Genomic DNA, 21,451 nt, shown 5'->3' on the forward strand with positions numbered 1-21,451 from the left:
GAAGGAGACGAAGGTTGTGTCTGGTGTTTTGAGGCCACATAATATGCAAGTATTGCTGGCAAAAAAAAATAATAAATTTGTCAGGGTGGAGAGTTAGTATATGCCCCACAAACAGGACTAACCAGTAAAGGACAAAGCAAACACATGACACTGCAAGGGGTCATCCCACACTCTGGCTGCTGTTAGCCAGCTGAACTGAGCAAACTGGCATTCCAACCATTCCATGTAGAGTGAATAGGAGTCTTTTCTATTTGAGTGGGCATAGAAAAAACCTTCAAGCAGGCACTGTTGCAAGTATTACATTCTGTCGGAAGTTGCCATGTGCTATCAAAGAAGTGTTGTACGCAAAAAAATTTTTATCGCTTCAATGCCGTGGAAATCAAAATGTGCTGTTACTGTGCAGTTGAGAGCCGCTGTCAACAAAGACGCATCCTTGCTTCAGAGGATCTTGTTCTTTTTTTTTTTTGTAGATGTCCCATCATTTACATTTCTACAGGTTGCTGGAGCTGCTGACTGCAGTGGCTGAGCTGGTAGTGACATTTTGTGGCATTTTGTCCAATTACGGCACCTTTGAAAAAACATTCAGTTGTGCCGGTCTCCTCGTCATAACAATTAAAGAATAACAAATCTTCTCCGAGTTAATGGTTATCCGACTGATAATGCTTTACATTAATAGTTATCACTACGATATTAGCTCTCTCTGTCTGGTTAGGTCCTGCACCAACAGAGGTCACTACCAGTGTTGCCTATCAGATGTATATTTCCGGTAACTCATGAAAATGGGCACATACCTCCTCTGCATTCTACCATGTGCTGTAGTGAAGGTTGTCATGTTGGCATAGGTCGGCAACAAATCCAGAGCTCACTCAAACTCGCCTATGAATATATCTGCCATAGGGTTCACTCGGACTCGCACTCACCAGAGTTTTCCTCAAGGGGACTCGCTTAGACGCATGGCTAGCTCCGAGACTAAGTGAGTAGAATTCAGAGCTCATCAACATTTGACTAACTTTCTGACCACTGTTTCAATGCTCTTTAACAGCACTATCTCGCATAACTTGTGCTCTACTTGGAATCTTTTGATCTCTTAAGTTTACGTAGTGGTTGTAATTTAATAAGTAGATTTTTGTCGAAAGATGACTCACAATATATTTTTACGAAGAACTGCCTGTGAAAGAGTTTATTTATTTATTTATTTATTTATTTATTAGAATACCCTCAGGGCCCGTAGGGCATTACAGCGGGGGTGGGTACAACATATATAACACACAAGAAAAAAGACAAAATAAAGAAACAAGTATCAGATGCGCAAATCAGGAAGGCAACATAAGTCAACTAAAAATGTATAAGAATTCAAGCACATACAAGACAAAGATAGATAATGGGAACTGCGTATAGTTACAAGCATTGCTGAGAAATTGCAGTCTTGAATAACAAAGGGTCTGTTATTGATACAACGGAAGAGGGAAGGTGGTTCCCTCTTCCGTTCCCCTCCAGCATGTCTCTTCATATAAGTACCTCGGCGTTTACATTACCAACAATCTATCTTGGCACACGCATGTTACCTACATCTGTAATAACGCTAACCGAACGCTAGGATACTTACGCCGCAACTTTTCTCGCGCTCCGCTGTCCCTCAAAATTCTATTATACCGATCACTAATTCGCCCAAAGCTTGAGTACGCGTCCGCTATATGGGATCCCGTGCAGCAAAATTTAATTAACGCGTTAGAATTTGTTCAGAACCGCTCAGTTCGGTTCATTTGTTCTAATTATTCCCGTACTGCTAGCATATCAGAAATGAAATCTAACCTTGACCTACCCAATTTAACTGTCCGGAGGAAACTGGCGCGACTGCATTTTTTTCATAAGATATTTTTTCACAATCCATCAATGAAGCGAGACCTCATTTCACAACCGTCATACCACTCATCGCGCATTGATCATCAGCATAAGGTTGCCATTCCGTTTTGCCGCACCAAATTCTTTTCAGCAGCCTTCTTACCGAAAACAGCCGCTGATTGGAACCACCTTCCCTTGGAATGGAGGGAAGTTTGCAATTAGAAGGTCAATACAGCTCCCCCCAGTAACTCAGGCCTGTTAAAAATATTGCTGAGATGGTGCATGAATGCCGTACGTTCATGTATGAGTAGATGTGTATAAACATGAGCTGGCATGCGGCTAATAGTAATGCTGAAGTTGAGCAGTTATTACCATAGGTCAGCACAAGCATATGGAACTCACTTAGACTCACTGACGAAATATAGCTTGCACTTAAGGCTCACTCGGACTTGCCAAAATTTTTTTCACCTGAGCTCAGACTCGCTAAAGTTTTTCTCAATTGTACTCAAGACTCGCGGCAATCCGAATCCGAGTGAGTCAACTCATGGGTGAGTTTGCTGACCTATGCATGTTTGTACGACAAGCTGCACTCCAGTTTCTTTTTATTTTCTATTTGGCTTCATGGTACATTTATATACTATGCTTGGGTCATGATCAACAATCTTGCAATAAATTCATGTTTCATAGTGCAATTTGTAGTGTACACGTATCCCGAAGGAGTACGGCCACTAGTGTGGGTCTGTTCTTGGCAAGCTGCAAGGCACGTGTTAACAGTCTCTGTGGCAAGAACACGGTACTGCTCAAGGTCGAAACACTTTATTGTCTGCGGCAACACCAAAACGCAGTACAGAGCCCGTTGCAAAAAGCGCGGCGGGATGGCAAATGGGCTTATCTACGCCACGGGCGAGAAGTACTACATAGGAGTGCCGCGAGTACGTCTCCGTGGGCAAAAGTGATTCATGGTAACACGGGAACAAAGGCCCGGTTGCTCGAGCGATGGCAAAGGCGCTCGCGTTGGCTTCAGAGAGATACGGGTCGGCGTAGCCTGGCCACGCACTAGGACACCGCACCGCTCTTCGGCCTAGCGTTCGAAGAAGGAGCGAGAAAACGTAAGCGTTCGCTGCGAGCTCAAGGCGTCTTTGGCAAGGTCCGAACGAGCCGCAAACAAAGGGAGCCGACGGATGCCAAAGAAATGCGTGCTTACCCCTTGTCGTCCCAGTAAGGTTCTCCCTTAGTCTCGATGCACGCGCGAGACATCCAGAGACACTCCGCGCACGGCGCCTTAGTTGACATCCGCTACTGGGTGTGAGGGGTTAAACGTCATTCCCCGCTTTACCAACGCGGCATACAACAGAGGAGGGGAGTCATGTCGGGACACCAGAACGCAGAAAAAGGCAGCAAAGCCCGCGGAAAGGCAGGGGGCTAGCCTCTATTCTCAAAAATTGTACTCTCGCTCGAAAATGTCACTTTCCCAAAAGACATGCTTGCATGTTTCTCTTTTAAATGCAGCCGTTACCTCGCCAGGGAGCTGTTTAATTCTTTGCAAATACGGTCACCGTTGCCTATGCACTGCTCTTTTGTTTACAATGCTCAAACCTTGTAATGAGTGCAGAGGGTATTATAATCCAAAATATTAGTTGGATTATTAAAGTAATCCAATTAACATCTAATTACTATTGTAATTGAAGTTTTTGTACAGTAACATTTTATGAATTCTTGGAGGATACACATTTGCATAATGGCCCTAGGATACATGAGATCTGACCTAGTCTTCTTTCTTATAGAGTGGCGCTTGGGATTTCTGGGGTTTGAAGTTACCTCATATTAATGATGAGGTCACATTATAACAATTCATGCAGCACCAATGAGCTAAATATTCGTGTAGCGCTGTTGACTACTAGAAAGCTGCCAGTCTTTGCTAATTCATTTGAGTATCTCTACAATGCCCAACATCTCTACTGGTTGGTCAATGCTTATCGATGCATCTTCTTGACTAGACTATGGCACTGATTTAGAGCCTTTTTGCTGCTTTATACTCCTCACTTTATTAATGTTGTACTCTGTAACGCAAAGCATTCCAATTTGGAATTTCAGCAGTGCTGAACACGTGCAAGAAGTATATCTTTTTTATATGCTAACTGCTTGTTGTTTATGCCCATGTTCTGAATAAACAGCTGCAGAAACGTGGCCTGTTGTCATGTGTAGGCCTGCCTCAATCGTGCCATGTGAAGACCCGCTTTCTGCTTGTGCCGAATACTAGGTTAAGGGGTTCTGAAATGAAAATTCTCAGTTGTCATTTTTTGTGCCAGTGCCCTAAAGGGCCTAGAAAATGTACTGACAAGTGTAAATGCACCTCAGTCACTGACAGTATGTTCTGAAAAGCTAGTTTCGGCATAGTTTTCTGTAAATACACTAGAGGGAACTCTGGTGCTAGTGTCTATGGGAGCTGCAATGCACGGCTCTTTGGCGAGCATGGGAATTATGGGTAGTACACAAGTTTATCTAATCTGAGTACTTCTAGCTTCGTCTGGCTTCGCGTGGCTTGCAGTTGTTTTGTCATGAAACAAAAATCGGCAAATGTTCAGCAGTTGAACTTGTGAACGAGGTCGGGACCTCGTAAAGCTCTTGAGCTTTTAGTCTTGTACTCCTCTTAATCAAAATGAAATAAAATGATTGATTGAGTTATACTTCACCACCTTAGATATTTAGGGCTCACCAATTCAAATCCGGTCATCATGAGGTTCAAGATGGTTCGTTCTTTAAGTAAAAACAAAATCAAAACACAGTAACAAAGCCACAAGCAGGACCAAAGCACGCCAGTGCAAAGACTAGGCAAAAATCCGTGTACTGCCCATCATTCCCATGGTCGCTGAACAATGGTTGCGCCAGGGATCCTTCTAGTTAATCTTAGGAAACTCTATGAGTTTCGGTTCCCACTGTAGCTAGACATCACAAGCTCGCACAAGATGTCACGACGTTTCCATGGCCGCCCTCCTGCGTCGCTCCATTTGAATGTTCTTGGTGATGTGCAAACAACCCTATTGTTTGTTTCTGTACCTGACATCATCACAATTAGCCATACAGGCTCGTTAAGTCACCAGGATGGACACTGTAGCTGTTATGTGACATTAGTGTTGATGTCGATGGTCGTGCCATATGAATAGTATCTTTAATATCAAAATAAGATATCTTGCCAGCATTTACTGAGCCTCATGCTTGCTCAAAGCAGCCTCTGTATTCAGGATATTTATATGGCAGAAGAAACTCTCTTCAATCGGCAACCATTACAACTATTTGGACCATGACTGGAGTGGACATTGAAAAAACATGAAGGTTACAACTTATTCTAAAGTGCTGCCCTACGGAATTCATCATAATCCTCTATGCTATTTCGGAATAAATCCCTTGATTCGGTTAACACTTGTAGCAGTTGTATTGTACGCGTGAATGCATGCGAGCAGCCCATGTGGAAAGGTAGGCTACTCTGTTTTCCAGCTCTTCTCGCCTAGCCATGAGCAAATGACGTTGCGACTGGCTTGTTTACAACTTCCAGGGCAGCATCACCACCGATCCAATTCTTTCCACATATTTTCTGACTTGCCTGCTATCTAAGCTTGCTGTAAAAGTAGCATTCTAATGGAAAAATGGCCTAGTTTGGCTAACACAGTGACTGCTAACTACTGTATACAAATAATTTTCGGTGCCTAGTAATGTGTTTTATAGGGAGTTTTGTTGTAAATGTGCATTGGCGAAACTGGCTATTTTTAAACATATTTTCCAAGCTAAACTCGTAGCAGCACATCCTATTTTTGAAATGCAATTATGAACAGGCAGGTGAGCACTTATCTTCCTTCTGTATTGGGGACTTTCAGCTTGTACATTTACTTAACATCACCACATTACTGGTATACTTGATTGCATTTACCATGTCACCAGAATGCATGTTTAAGCAGTCTTAGCTCGCCATACGTGAACAATTGCATACGCACGTAAACACATACATTTACGTTTACACAAACCATTAAATGATAGCAACTGCATTTAAACTATTTAATTTAGATAACATTGAATCACCGCTGCGGCCAAATCACAAGAGTGGTGCTTAGTGTGTGCAGTATCCCACTATATGCAGAGGGATTTGGATATCAGGTCACCGAACGATGGCGTTGACATCTTGCGACACTTGTGCAACCGTAGTCAAGGACATGATTGTTTTCGCCTACACTTGGATACAACTCGAGAAAACTATGGCTTTTATGGCTTTTTGATGCCAAAGGACCCCTTATAGCCAATGGCATCACTGTGTCATCGTGACCATGCGACAGCCCACCTTCGTGCTGCACTTACGAAAGGAATCGCAAAGCAGCGTGTCAAAGCAGCCGCAACACCATTGGCTGAAGTGGAAGGGGGCGGGGTCCTTTGATGACGAAAAGCCGCTGTTCAAGTTTATTTCGCATTTCCTTTTTACAAGGGAAAAAAAAAAGCAAGGGCAAGGATTAAAAAGCTGCAAAACAGCAGCTTGACAAGTTCTCCTGAGTTGTATTAAAATATAGCGTTTTTTAGAAGAAAATCGTTGAAAAAGCAACTCTGTCGTGAATATGCCACTGCAAGGCATTTACACCAGAAGTAAAATACACCACAATTTTGCAATCACAGGTTCGTACTTGCCTGGTTCATCTTGGGCCTGCCAGATAGCACCACCTATCTAGTTTTTCGGGAGAGGGGGGCTTTATGCCTCCTGCGTTTATTGCTTCAGTATTCTAGGTCACTCTAGCTTTGGTAATCCGGCTAAAACAAGGTGATTGCTATCTGCACTCCCACTTTGGATTATTTATACTCGGCGGCTGGAAGTGAATAACGTGGGTAGCCACAAATCAAGGTAGATTTGCAATATGGGGCCATAAATATAAAGCCTATCTACAGAGTAGTTGATGTTGCCTAATGGCCTACGCATGCGCAGATTCCTTCGCTATCTGGTAACGTTAAGAAACATATGTACAAGCTAAAAGCCCCTGTTGGAATGTGCAGCTGCATTTGTAGCCTTTTAAAGTATGTCGTGCAACCGTAAAAAAAAATTAACATCTTTTGGTTAATTAACATCTTTTGGTTAAATTTTCTCAGCATAAATGTCTTGCATGTGGAATACATTGGCCTTTTGCAGCATGTCCCGGTTCCATACAAACTATGCCATAAATGTCTTTTTTTTTGCTTCCGTTATTTTTTACAGTATGGTAGTGCCTATTATGGAATTTTTGCTAAGTACCATTTGGCCCCACTTTTTGGGTGCTCTTCTGGAAAGTCAATATTGTAAAATTTTCTAATGCAGGCTAGTCTACAGTGGTGTAGCAGCCCTCTGGGAGTTGTCAGGATCGCGAATACGTCAGCACCCCTATTTGTTTTTGAATTCGTGAAAATGTGTAAGCTACCGTGTAAATAATGTAGTTTTTCTCTCCGGAAAATGTTCCAACCGCAAACTTGTAAGCCCTATAGTTCTCATCGGTGGAACTATGAAATCTAAGACTTTACATACCCTGTTTAGCAGAAGCCGAGGTCATTACAGAATATGGCCCCATGTCTCTTAAAGAGTATGCCTTAAGACTCCACATGCAGTCCTGCATAAGCTACATTAGCTCCATTGGTGTTCAATTGCTGCTACTTCCAGGTTTGTAGTTTTGGTGGCTTGATAGCTCCAGATTTATGACATTTTTTTGGTGCACCATATTTTGCCACTAGGGTGGAGTCGTTGGCAAGCTTAACACAAACGCTTCTTAGCGTATCCCGAAACAGTTTGATGCTAGCGCCGTGTAGCTTTGGGTTCTGTTATCGAGATGTTACCAAGGCACTCCAACAGACCATCTAAGCGTACCGAGGCATTATCTCAGCAAGGGCGCCCACTGCTACAGAACTGGCATCAGTCAGACCAGTCTAGGTCACACTCGGGAGCGTTCGAGTTAAGCTTGCGGACAACTATACATGACACACTTACTTTTCAGTCACCCATTGAGCAATTGGAAGGTTTTGTTTGCTTACATGTGCAAAGATATATTGCTCGTAGTGAAACAACAACTACAGCTGTTTTTGTGTTTCTCTTTGACAAAACAAAGCCGAAATTGTGTGCAGTACGATTTTTTTTTTTCTTTCACAAGCAGCCACAGAAGACAAAAACTGCATTTTTCGACACACGTGACTGACTGTTCACTGGAATAAACTGACGAAAGCAGAGGTTCACGAACTTGTAGCTCGAACTTCAACTTTGCCGACACTGGTATTACGAGTCTGTCACATCGTTGGCTTGCTGCACACACAAGATGATAAATGGTGGTCACACAATATTTTTCCCCCTCTTCACGGGGAAGTGCTTCAGGGCGCAGCACGACAAAGAAAGGGACTTTCTGTTACAAAACAAAGGTTGTGGAATGTGTGAGGGTTTTTTGTTTGTTTGTTCGTCGTGCCTGGCAGTGTCCTGGAATGTTTTGCAGCCGCAGACTAGCTCACAGGGAAGTTGCTTGCTGGGCGAGTCGGGACAAAAATAGGCCAGCGCAGAACCCATCGAAATGAACATCAATGGAACTTGCTCTGGATTAAGCAGCACTGCTGTCACACACTGCTCATAAATAAGGGCTCTTACATGCTAAGCGCAATCAATCCTTCACATTCCCATCAATCATGTATATACAAAAGTTACGCAGACAAAGACACGAAGGACAGTTAGTCTGAATGAGCCCGAGCTTGAGCAGAAACAAAGAAAACGCCGCAGCGCTGCCAAATTCACATTGGACCTTTGTTATGGAAAGAATTAGCGGCAGCTGGAAGTCCAGCATCAGTTGGGCCCCATTAGTCTCCACCGGGCATTCTGCGCTGTCCTATTTTCATGCACAGTTCACAGGGAAAGCGGCTCGGCCGGGTCGCTAGTGCCAGCAGCGCGACTGCACGTTGCCGGCTCAGTCCCGACACCTATGGTGAAGCGCACGCGTGATTCGCTGCTCGGCGTCGGCAGCGGGCGGGGCCTCTGTCGCGGCGACCACACCTCCAGGCGACCGCCCTCGGGCGGTGACAGGGGCGCGCCCGAGCTGCTCGCCGAGCTCGCGTACGCCTGGTCGCTCGAGCTGTCGTTCGACGCCGTCGAAGACTTCCGCCGCCCGAAAGGCGACAGTGGGCATCGCGTCGCATCCAAGCTGAGCTGTTGCCTGTGCAGGCTCAGCGATGAGGCGCTCGCTGCTGCCTGCTCGTTGGCGGCGGCGCAGACGGGGTACAGCGGGACGTCCTCGGGGGCTCCTCCCGCGGTGCCCAGTCGCGGATGCGTGCGCGGCGCCATGCGCACGTCGAAACCGGCGCCAGGTGCCGCGAGTAGTGCAGCTGCATTGAAGAGAAGCAACTCGGTGCCACGCCGCAAGCACGGGGGTCGCCGCGGAGCAGACGTCGAAGACACGTTGGTGGCCGACGTGCCAGCCAGCAGGGGCGTCACCATCGACGCCTGGTCGTCTTCGTCTCCACGGGGCAGGTTTGGCGCTGAGCGCGACCACCGCTTGTTGGCGTCGACAAGCAGATGCTTCCGGGCGCGAGGGCTCTGCCGCTCCCTCTGGTGCACAGAACTGGGCCCCCACGTCTTGCCCTTGAGACCCCCATCCGGAGGCACTGCACCGATGACCACTTGCTGTAAGACACTATTATAGCTCGAAATGTGCCACCCCCACAATAAAGGCCAAATGTTTAACCAATGCATCTCAAACAGATGTACAAGTAATGCTACATGCAATTCACTGCACATAGTGAGTAGTGAATGCACATGCAATAAGCTTTTCTGCATTCAGGGCGCTGTAAGATGCTACACAGCGCCCTGTTGGACCCCCTTATCAGAGACACGCACTGGGCAGCAATTCTAGTTTCTAATATGAGGTGTCTCTTACAAGCAGGTACACATTTTTTTATCAACACCTATTCCAATGTAGGGACACTAGTGTCTTTTATACCCATTTGCTCCTTATAAGGGAGTTCGACTGTACACCTGATGTTATATATTTTCGCCTCCTAGAAAACAAGAAAAAAAAAACAATCCCTGGTACGTCGCTAGCTGGGTGCCATGTGGTGGTGATAGCAACTGCACCTCAGGCTCCGGCGAAGCAACAGTGTCGGCAACATTGTGTTGGTGGAGCGGCACAGCTGGCTACTGTGTGTGAGGGCGTTTGTGGCGTGCTCCGAAGGAGCACCAGTCTAAGAAACTCCAGTGTAATTTTTTCAGACAGTTCTGCTAGAGCGTAAGAACTTTTTGCGACAGGTTTCATTTCAAGCAGCCTTGGGGGGGGGGGGGGGGGGGCAGCATTCCTGTCAGTGACTCCGAACTGCACACTACAGGGTTACTTGTTGGCACCCAGGCATTTCTCGAAATCGCCTTTAGACATTGGTCATGAGAACTGCTGTCTGAAGGTATCTCGAGGAAAGTCAAGCACGCAACTGCTCCCCGAGGCTCGAAGAGAATTTGGGCACGCAGCTAAACTGCATTGTAATGCAATAACACAAGGCTCAATGACACATCACGATTTTTAAGAATGCATGAAGTCAATGAAGTCAAGGCAAAAAAATAAGAAGCCTCCTCAAGAACGGGAGTCGTAGCATATGCGCTCGTGTTTATCGATGCCTGTATTTTGCACAAGCATTGTTTTCAGCTCGTTTAGGACATTGTGGCACTAGCGCGTTCAAGATGCATTTTGTTGCCATATAGTTTGGTCAAGTCCTCCAATGGTTTCAACAACACTGGCATCCTTTTCGCCGATACGCATCATGTCATACGCTCGAGTTTCTGGCGGCACTGCTACATTGCAGGAAGTAGCCGTGAGGGACTCTAGCGACTGTACTGAGTGGAAAGCACGATAACGGAAAGGGTTGGGCAGCACTTTTGCGGCTCACGCACCAGGCATGGTTCTTTTTCTAGGAGGCATTGACATTATGTAAGGGATGTGTTAATGCACTTCCAGTAATGAAGCTGATGTAGCCAGCAAAATAAAAAAAAGGCCCATGAGCTGGAAGCGAATAAAAGAAAGAAAGTCCCACACGCCAGCACAGGGACGTACTTACATGCGTAGGCCCTCAACCGCGGCAAGCTCGGTGAAGCAGGTGGGCTCTCGGGGCTGGCAGGCGTCCTCAGAGACCGGAAATCGTGTGTTGGTGTGTGCTGCACGGTGATGTTGTGCCGGAAATCTGCGAGGAGCTCAAGGTTAGAACACCTTTCTCGTATCTCTGAAGAAATTTTCTAGCCTCTTCGTGTAAGAAAAGCAAGTGATGGGTGTGTGAGTGCTCCGTCACTGGCTCTCAAAAATAAATGTGCATACCTTGAAAGAAATCTGCGCATGGAACCGTTTGGTTAGGTTTGGCACGAGTAGGTCGCATAGCCATGTGACAAGTTAACATTAGTGATGCCTATGGGGGGCATTTTTTAGTCATGTTTTCAGTGTTACGCAGCTTGCGAATTTTCTTTTTTCTGCGAGTAAATGGTCAGTTGAAGCTCAATGCCAAATCCTGTCATCTTCACCTTTTCAGTCATTTCTTTTTTTGTGCTAGTTATATCTGCAAGTAATACATACCAACCAGCCGAATTCGCTTCTCTACCACTCATTCCTGGCTGGTATGCAGAGGGTCAAAACAAAGTTTGGCTTTTTCTCTGTGTGTGTGAACAACCAAGTTATAGTTAGAAAGTCCGGACCAATTTCGATCACCCAGGATACACCTGTACCTAGGCTCGTGAAGGTTTTTGCGCTTCACACCCCTCAAAAGCATGACCACTGTAGCCAGTGCTTCCTCCTTTGAAGTACAGTAAACTCCTATGAAACGAAACTCTCTCAAATGAAATTGCTGCTTAAATGGAACAACTGTCACTAATATGTTTGGTTTCATACTTAGACTCCCCTTAAAAGCAACACATTTTCCTGGTCCCTTCAGGTTTCATTTGCAAGGAGTCTATTGTACTAGTTTAGCAGAGCAATATAACAGCTACACTTGGCAACGACTTTTCTTGACTTTGGAGTGAACGCTCAGAATGTGAGATTTCTGCACATTCATGTTGCTCAGCAAGTAGTACAGCAGCTGGCAGCTGATTTTGGTTTTGCTTGCTCATGTCATTAACGCATTTAGAAAGTGATGTACACGAAAAATGTCAATGTGAGAAACATTTTGCCGGTACAGTGTACATTTTACTGTCATTTTACAAGTAAATTTTTCTTGGAGAATCACACAGCGCATTTGAGGCTGCACAGTGACCCACTACGTCACATACGCCACATTTACTTTGGAAAACTGGTGCGCTAACTGCCCAGCTAACTGCCCACTCATGGCAAAATCGCTACTGTCAAGTGCAGCATACTCACGTATTACCAGCTATGCTTTTGCTCATTATGGCAGGTTCTTTGTTTGTTTCTTGTTTTAAGTGCAGCACAAGTGTTAACCTCCTTTGCGTTATCTCTGTAGCGAAACATTCATTCTAGTAGGCAGGAAAGAAGTGTAAATTTAAGGGCTTGTTATTTTAGTTGGACACAATATTAATGAGAACTACAGACTGTTAGTTCTCATTAATTTCAGTAGGCAGTAACATTGGCCCACATGTGCATGCAACTAATGGCAACTCTGTGCTGTGTGTTCGCCCCGTGTCCAAGTTCAAGGATGAACGGAGGCTTGTAGAGATAAGTCGTTAAACGAGGAATGTAGCGGGAGCCAACATGCTGACAAGGGAATGGTTTTTGTCAGGCTCCACAAGCACTGCTTGTTTGACTTCTCATATCTATTTAGCATGTGTATCTCTTGTACCAGTCAGTCTGGCCAACAGTGACGTTCACAGGGACCGAGAATTCGGGCAGTTAACAACAGTAGAGTTCTCGTAGGCTCCAGCTATATTCCAAGCACAAATAGACACTCTTTATGACTTGTTGCATCTGTCTTGTCCCATCACCTGCAAGTATTCTCTATCTAGTCTATATTGTTATCTTAGTCAACCCCCACACTGCAGTGGTCTGGTTGTTATAGTAATGCACGACTGCTGACTTGATAATCAGGAGATCAAATTCCATCCACAGCTGGTGCATATCAATGGAGGCAAAGAGCACACATGTGCTAAGGGTGCATGTGAAAGAACCCCAAGTGATCGAAATTTCCAGAGCCCTGCACTAGGGGCTCCCTCAAAATTAAATTATGGTTTTCTTACACAAACCCAAAAATTATTATTGAAAAAAAGAAGGAAAATTTCAAGGGCTTGTTTTTCTCTGTTTAGCACAATATTAATGACTGCAGGCAGAAAAAGTGTTCCACATTTGCTGTCGTGGATATTAGCGGCGCTAACACTTCCAGGTTTGAATGCACACATATGCCCATAAAGTGGTTGGGAAGATGACAGCCACCCTAGCTCGATCAGTAGAGCTTTGGACGCATTATTCAAAGATCACAGGTTCGGCGTCTGCCATTTTATTGTCCAGTCATCACATTTAAACAATAATTGCTAGAATTATACTTTCCTGGACTCTCGCAATTGTCATTACTATTCTTGCTTGGGGGGGAGGGGGTCTTACCGGAAGGCATGCTGATGTGGGCACCCGCTTTGAGCAGCTTCAGGCGCGACTTGCGGAAGTGACCACCCCGTTTGCGGGGTGTCGGGGGTGCGTGCTCCTGCTGGGCCAGGATCATGACGTTCAGCTCGCGTTCCAGCAGGCTGATCTCTCGCTCGGCCAGCTCCTGTTCCCGCTGGAGCAGCAGGGCCTCCTGCAGCTTCTGCTGCACAAAGGCACGGTGCAGCTCTTCTTCTCTGCACCGCAGCTCTTTCTCCCGGCACCGCACCTATGTTGCACAGTCCACTGATTAGGAGAAGTTTCAAACTAGCAACAGTGGCCACTCAATTTGAACTTCATTGGCTACGACACCGCCATAGAGTTAATTGCTGTTTTCAGAATAAACGTATAGGCCATTGTGAACTTCGTGAGCCTGAAAAGGTCAAGGTAGCGAAGTGGAACTGCCAAACGTTCGCTCAACTTCATTTTTCAACAGAGCAGATGCAGGCAACACAGAGCCGAACAGAGCAAAAAGAACAATGTTTAGACAAATCTGTGTACTACCCATCATTACCGTGGTGGCCAAAATGCCATGCATTGCCTCACAGTTGCCAGTGCCACAATTCTCTTTAGTGTACTTATAGGAAACTGACACAATTGCCCCATTACAATGCTCAGTTGGATTTTTTTTTTTCCACACAGTACTCACAGATGAAACAGGACAATTTAGGGCTAAGTAACGCACATACTTCCGCTTACACCATCTTCAGCATGAGTCATATTGGCGTAGTTTCGATTCGAGCCGTGGACCAGGGCCAGCATTATGTTTAGAGAGCAGATTCATCACAATACTGTGGTTATCTCAAGCCATTGCATGCTAAAATACTTGATGTCACGTTTGAATTCCTGAGTACTGCACATAAACAGGAATCGGAGCGAAAGGCTTTTGTTTCAGAATACAGTTCGACACACACATGTAATGCAAGTATGTAAAGAGCATTTTACACAACAAAACAAATAGATCTAGACAATACCTTAAGCTTTATTTTTTGTAAAGTTTTCAGTTTTTATGCAAACAGTCAACAATGTGAGATCCTTAGACCTTCAAGTGTATTTTTTCTTTTCATAACTTGGTCACAGTGGCACAATGAAATTTCCTGTGTGGATAAATGCCACTCACATTTTCTTTCTTTTTTTGGGTGTTTTCTCACTTACCGGGTGTCTTAGGGTAAGAGTCGCAGTTTTCGTATTATGTTGAAAACACTGTTTAGTTATACAAAAATAATGGCTTTTTTAGTCTCCCTTTTGACATATTTTTTTTTTCTGTGGAAACAAGCTGCTCGGATATCTCAAGAGATTCTGCAGGTGAGTGCACATGGCAAGAGCAGCAATGGAGCAGGTCTCGTACCTCATCGAAGAGATGCGCAATCTCATGGCGCCAGTCCTCCTGGAGGGTGTGGAATGATTCGTGTGGTGTGCTCATGAACGGTGACCGTGTTATCTTGTCCAACTCGGTCAGGATGGCCGAGAACGACGGACGCTCATGGGGGTCAGAGTTCCAACAGGCTGCAAAGAGATGAGAAAGCAACAGCCAAGCGTTTCTCTGAGAATGCACGCCTAACCAAATGCTGCTGTCCTGTCCGAGTCGGCAACCAGGAAAGTTTAAATTGAATCTGTCGGTTGAAAATCATGCGCTGAAAGTGAAACCAGACCTATGTCATCCTAAGAAGGGACCAAATAAACTGTTAGTTCTTAATAGACAAAAAGCATAATTTTTCTAGCACACTCGAAGACATCTAATATAGCTAGATGGATGTGGGTCATTCTTTTACTTCATTCATACAAAGCCTCTAACTCTTGGCAAACAACTAATATTTTGCAATTAACATACCATTTACGTTAATGTTTAACCTCTAAAGACACCATGAATGTTGGAAGTTTAATATTGCTGGGGAGTCCATAATCATAAATTTATTTGCACCAGAAGCAACATACGAGAGTTTGGAGACTAGTGGAGAGAGCTGCAGATCAAAAATGCAATTTTCAAGTTTTATTTGTGTCATGAGAAAGAACGAAAATTGTCTGTGTATCTGAGCATACTACCTGAGGTGCGCACTTGAATCCACATCGAGGCAGTTTCATTTCACAGAAGGACAAGGTTTAGTTCCGCACAATACTTTTTTTTTTTTGGTTCCCAATTAATTTAGAACAGCACATTGTCAGCAATACCAACAAGACTATAAGCTATTTTGGGAACTTTCACACAAAAAAAATGTGCTGTCTACTGCTAACATATTCATCAGGAAGCGAAAGGTAATCTTTGCTGGAATCACACCTGAAACAATACTGCCGGTCACTCTGATTGCGATGTTTCTAACAACTGTTCTAGAGGGTGCCAGTGCCTAGACATGTGCTGCACGCTCCAGTGCAATCAAGCTTTGCCAAGTTAAGTAAATGTTAACATTCACACATATAACATATCAAATAGATAAAAGCATACAGACAATATAAGTTGACGAGCAGTACAATCCAAGTGAAAAACGAAAGCTTTTACAAAGATAGGTTCCAAGAACTCATCACATGAAACTGACAGCACAACTGCACACATGACATTCTCATTATAGCACGTCAATGGAATTCACCCTCAGAGCTCCTGTTCCAAGAACTGTACATTGCCATAAGTGAGTCATTTACCTAATCAATTTAAGTGAATTTTCTCTTGAACTGAATATGAGCCGACACCAGCAACACGACTGCTAGGGCACCGTGTCCTATGCCATGTGCAGGGTACCTCACCTCTGAAAGTTTGTGGAACACAAAATTTCCAAAAAAAGCTATAGTATCATTTTACCTACTCAGCTACCTGCTGGATTAGATGTGCCATGCACTGACAGAGCAGAAATTCGGGGCGCTAGGCATTCCGTAAACTTTTGTGGGTGAGTGAACATTTGTAGCATGAACTGCAGGAACAGAAAAAGACTGTAATAATTTATGCGCTATCTCTTTTTACCTTCAGAGCACCCGTTGCGTGCTGTGTGCTTTGCAGAGGGCAGCCCAGAACTACCCAGCTCAACTAAGAGCTCTGCTGCTGAGGTAGACGGGGCCCCCTACCAACAAGACGCTCCATTGGACTTTCGCCCACTAGTGGTTGCTGTTGCAGCAGTTGCCCCATCCCTGTACTGCGACCTGCTGAATGCTCCTCTTCCTACCCTCTACTATGCTACTCTTTACTCCCCTTCCACCCTACAAGACGCTGCGCCTTGTAGGGGGATGGGCGTCTTTTTCTCACTCTAACCACCACCGTCTGTTATGTTTCTGTTGCTTTAGAACGTAGGTATAAGCCTCAGGCTATCAACAGAGGAACTTTCGTAAAAGATGGCGCACCTTGCATCAGCTGCGAGAAGGGAGCGGGACAGGTGGACGGGATGGGCAGCGTGAGCTTGTTGACGGCCACGCCGTAGGCGACGGCCAGGGCGTCGATGCCTTTGTAGGGCGTCTCGCCCGTCAGCAGCTCCCACAGCAGCACGCCGTAGCTCCAGACGTCGCTGGCGCGCGAGAAGGTGGACGCCTTGATCACCTCGGGCGCCATCCAGGCGTAGGTGCCGGCGGTGGACATGCGCGTGGTGCCGGTCACCTGGCGGGCAAGACCGAAGTCGGTGATCTTGAGGGTCTTCCGGCTGCGCTCGGTGTACGGCTCGCTGAGCAGCACGTTGCTGGACTTGAGGTCGCGATGAATGAGCGACGCCTCGACGTGCAGGTAGTGCATGCCGCGCGCGATCTGCACGGCCCAGTCGACCAGCACTTCGGGCGGCACCCGGCGGCCCGCCAGCACGCGGTTTAGCGGTCCGCCGCGGGCGTACTCCATGACGAGGCACAGGTTGGGCGGCTCGAGGCACACGCCCAGCAGGGAGACCACGTTCGGGTGCGCCAGGCGCCAGAAGAGCTGCGCCTCCTGGCGAACGCTCTGCGCCGCGGCGCCCACGTCCTCGTCGGGGTCCTGGCGGGCCGCCTTGACGGCCACCTCCTGGCCCCGCCACAGGCCGCGGTACACCTTGCCGAAGCCGCCCACGCCGATCACCTCCTCGAGCTCGAGCTCGCTGAACGCAATCTCGCGCGGACGCGGCTCGAGGGCCTGCACGAAGTTACAGGGGAAGATGCCCACCCGGTCGCCGATCTTGCCCGTCCACCACCCGTCGTCTCCCGAGATGCGCGCATCCTTGGACAAAACCTCCACCGTCTGGCCCCGGCGCAGCGACAGCTCGTCGTCGCCCGAAGCCTCGTAGTCGTACGCGGCCGTCCACAGCTCGGGGCCATTGCGCTTCGAGGCCATCGGCGCCACTACACCGATGGTGGCATCGCCCAGGGGTCCCAGCCCGGGGCACAGTTATTTACATAGCATTAGGGTTACTGTCACGAACACGTGAGCACAGACGGCACCCCGACGCTGCCACGATGCCGCCCTTGCCGGCCGCACACGCTGCGCATACTGGAACACCGCGGCCACAAGAGAAGCCGTCAACGACGCCAAGTCTCCGCTGTCAGGATCCGAGCACTGGCGTCAGCCTGATGCGCCGCCATTCTTCCCAAGCTTCGAGAGAAGCCCAGCTGTGCCTCGCCGCGGCGCTACCGTCGCTTGTCACTTTCATAGACGCGAATGAAGACTAGTGGGACGTGCGTGTGCGTTGCAACAAATTTGAAATGACGCTAATGATGCACTTGAAATATTATCAGCAGCTTGCTGGCCGGAGAATAGAAAGAACAAAATAAAACAGTGTGTTACAATTCAAGGTCGGTAATTGTGGTGCAGTTGACCGGGAAAATCTAATCAATCGAAAACGAGTTTCCTGAGGGCATAGAGTTTCATACAATAATTGTATCAAACTCTAGGCCTGAGGGTGAAGAACAAAGCTGCAGCTACAAAAATTTTTTCGTCGTCATTCCAACCGACTAAAGTGCTTGTTTTATGCTTTTTTTAATAAAAGTTCATATCTTCTCCTCTGAACGCACTCTAACGCCTACGGATTGTAGCATAAATGAGGCACAATCACGTGAATTTAGGCGCGATTTTCAAACACGTTATGAATATTGTAAGCGTAGTGTAGGGACATGCATTGATATATATGAGCTACTCACGGCTAACGCAGGCAGGGATTTCTTTTTCTTTTTTTCCATCTCCACTAGACGGGCGGAATTCGCCCCTTTCTTATTTCGCGCGTGCGCTTTTGCGTTGAGCGCCTAAAGATCACCCTCTCCATCTGCTTTTGGCACGTCGCATGGTATTTATAGTAATAATGATCACTTTAATGGCGGGTGAAGTGTTATGCTTTCTTGTGGTGTAATGAGTGTACTATTTTGTTGAAAGCACGTCCTCCGTAAACGATTGCAACTCCAGAGAAACTCGTGTTCTAAAAGAATATTTTTTCACATACAAAAAAAAAAATGCGCATCTACAGAAGTCAATTGATCTCAGCACGTGACGTAACCAGTCATACGGTGAGTGGGCGGGTTTAAAACTTTATTGTTGTCTGGCAAGACGCACGTTAGAGCGCAGCGGGCGACTCCAACATCGACGTCGGAACCGCGGCCAGTCCAAGCCTGTCAGGCGCTCCGCGGGCCTGCTGGACGGCCCGGAGTTTGTCCGAGGGGAGAGCTGCGGAGGGCCGCCTCCCACCTGGCCGAAGTAGTGTCGGGGTTAGTGTTCATTGCCTTGCACTCCTAGAGCATGTGTGGAAGCGTGGACGTATCCTTCCCACACGCCATTTATCCCGAGGCATTCCTCAATGACTCTTGCCCTGCATGCGGGGATGTATCCACAGTCGTACGGTGATCGAGATTAAAAAAAAATAAACTTGCTAGACTCTTTTTCCATGTCATCGATGCGTAAGTCATGACTGATTTAATTCTCGAGGGGTTACATCTAATTTAATGTAAGTGAAAATAATGAACACGCCACCCAACCAATTAGAAGTTCTCTTAAAGAATTACATCTAGTTTTAAGAAAAGTTATTTGTTAACGCGCACAGCGGGCGTACCTTTTATTATGTTGTTCTGCGAAACGTTTCAGCGCAACTGCTGCCCTTCAAACTGCCATTCGCGGTGCACTGCCGGGGGAAGTCAACATGTGCAGAGCTTCGTTCATTTTCATGAATGCCAGCTGTCCATTTGACGCAGGTCAAGGTCGAGCAATTTATGTGCCCAATGCACGAAATTACTATTAATAGTTCCGTGGAAATTCTTTCCGTTGAAATATCAAACTTCTCTCTTAATCTGAAGCAGAGAATTCACTTGTGATTTTATTATGTTATATCTAATACGGGAGAGTGGTGTGTGAGGGGATCTACACTATATTTCACGTGCCTATTTTTTATATGCGCCTACATTGGGTTGTAGGTTATTATTATTATTTTTTAATATACGTTATCTTGCACGTCGCAAAATGCAGCCATGTGTGAAAAGTGCGGTTAAAGCTTGCTCTTGAAGCGGTGTTTTTAAAGCCGTCGTACTAAACATCATTCAGGCTTTTGTCAACGTTACGCCACCAATCAAGCCCGATTTCTGGGATTCCTCTCCATTCATGGTTCAGACGGTCATCAATATGTTTTCTTATCGCGTCGTGAATTGGTGTGGTGCATGATATGTCAACACTCCGGTTAATTACAAACATGTCGTTTCTCGAGAAAATTTATGATTACAAATGCTGCATGCCTCTGTCACCTAGCTGCTTCAGCATTGGCCGAAACTAAATTTTGGCCGCACTGCTTATTGCTGGTCCCATCGCCATTGCAGCTATCGGCTTGCAGCAAGTCGTCGCAAGCCAGTCCACAATCGTGCCGATTTTTCGAGCTTGCTGTTGGGGCTCTTCGATCCGGCGAGTCACGGTCGCTGGCTTCCTATCGCTATGGTAAAAACCTGCGGTTTTCTGGCACTTTTGTATTAATCAGCTATTACGCTCACCGTTTCGCGTGCTCAAGACACGAGCGTTTGCCTGCAGTTATGCTTTTATAACAAGTGCTTCGTGCATGCTTCGTGACAGACAGCGAGTGCAATGAAAAGCCGGAAAGTGGCTTTATTAGACGCAGTGGTGTGGTTTAGGTGGTCGGTGTTGCGTCTGCACAGCCGTACGTGCTACCAGTGATTTATTAATAAAATCGACGGGATCATTAAACGGTGTGTGCTGCGTCTGACAGCCACTTGTGGCTGTAGACGATTTATTTAAGTTCAGGAAACGTGAACAAGTTACCAGGCGTAGCTCGGGCGTCGGAGTCACTGTTGGCCAGCGTTCGACACAAGGCTCGCGCTCATGCCACAGTGCCAATACCATCGCGTGCGCACTTAGTTGTTGTTTTCTAAGACTACATGTCAGTGTGAAGCTAGCTGCACAGACGTTCAGAGCGCTCTCAGGCACACTGGCGCTATGCGTGGTCAACACTGGCGATTCGCCGTCACCGTATAAAATATATGTAACCTTATTACTCAGATAACGTACAGGTCACATAATCATGGCAAATGAGCCAGACACGCATGAGTCAGCACTTATCCTGAGCTGCCTGGGCCAGGCGATACAGGTGCATATTTTACTTTGCTGTCAGTAAATGCACTATGACTGCGCTGTTAATGAATGTGGCACCCGCGCCACCCGCCGCATTTAATTTAGTGGCTGTGTCGTGCTGCTAAACACCTGGACGCGGCTTCGATACCACACTATGACAGCTGCGTTGTAATAGGGACAGAAAAAAAAAAAGTGACCTAATGTTTAGGCTCGCATCAAAAACCACAGTCATTGACCCCGTAGCCATGTATTCTAAAGCGGCTAAGGTATTGTATATTTTTGTTTTGAGAAGTAATTTTTTGCTGTTGAAAAAACTTGAAGCATGGAACTCAAATTACCTTAATGAGTTCTATTGCTAAGTATTTCTTGAAAAAAAAAAAAGGCTGGCTACTTGCTAATAGTCAAGATTAAAAGCTGTTAGAAATTTTCAGCATACTGAGAAAGACTAAAAGCTTTTCCGTCAAGTGGACGAGAAAATGGTTTGGGGGACAGTTTGGCAAGGACGAGCTGTGCTGGTCTAAAATGGAGAAGAGGT

At 46.2% G+C, this 21,451-nt stretch overlaps 2 protein-coding genes across 3 annotated transcripts in view; one reads left to right on the forward strand and one right to left on the reverse strand.

Annotated features, from left to right (window-relative positions):
- The first annotated feature begins 938 nt into the window (after positions 1 to 938).
- The window catches only part of Prosalpha6 (Proteasome alpha6 subunit), a 28,920-nt gene continuing 8,407 nt past the window's right edge, over positions 939 to 21,451 (forward strand). Inside the window, exons 1-2 of one of the 2 annotated variants that reach the window (XM_075870813.1) lie at positions 939 to 973; positions 20,154 to 20,268. In XM_075870813.1, the coding sequence (XP_075726928.1) occupies positions 954 to 973; positions 20,154 to 20,268 (135 nt within the window). In that variant the 5' untranslated portion in view covers positions 939 to 953. Of the gene's footprint in view, positions 974 to 18,926; positions 19,059 to 20,153; positions 20,269 to 21,451 lie in introns of those variants that run through there. The other variant, XM_037416067.2, reaches the window with a different exon arrangement.
- On the reverse strand, positions 8,232 to 17,944 carry LOC119163975 (mitogen-activated protein kinase kinase kinase 9). Its single transcript, XM_037416066.2, has 5 exons — positions 16,752 to 17,944; positions 14,776 to 14,933; positions 13,392 to 13,656; positions 10,915 to 11,037; positions 8,232 to 9,477 (listed from the first exon to the last, which is right to left on the reverse strand). Exons 1-5 carry the CDS (start codon positions 17,695 to 17,697, stop codon positions 8,723 to 8,725), a joined length of 2,247 nt encoding a protein of 748 aa, XP_037271963.2. The 5' UTR covers positions 17,698 to 17,944; the 3' UTR covers positions 8,232 to 8,722.

This window comes from Rhipicephalus microplus, chromosome 8 (genome assembly GCF_043290135.1).
Source record: "Rhipicephalus microplus isolate Deutch F79 chromosome 8, USDA_Rmic, whole genome shotgun sequence".
NCBI classification, from domain to species: Eukaryota; Metazoa; Arthropoda; class Arachnida; order Ixodida; family Ixodidae; genus Rhipicephalus; species Rhipicephalus microplus.

Coding starts and splice junctions, on each gene's coding strand:
- LOC119163975 (XM_037416066.2), bottom strand. CDS start 17,697: ATGGCCTCGAAGCGCAATGGCCCCGAGCTGTGGACGGCCGCGTACGAC. Junction 13,657..14,775: donor TTGCGCATCTCTTCGATGAG/GTACGAGACCTG, acceptor TGTGCAACATAG/GTGCGGTGCCGGGAGAAAGA. Junction 11,038..13,391: donor CCACATCAGCATGCCTTCCG/GTAAGACCCCCT, acceptor AGCTCCTCGCAG/ATTTCCGGCACAACATCACC.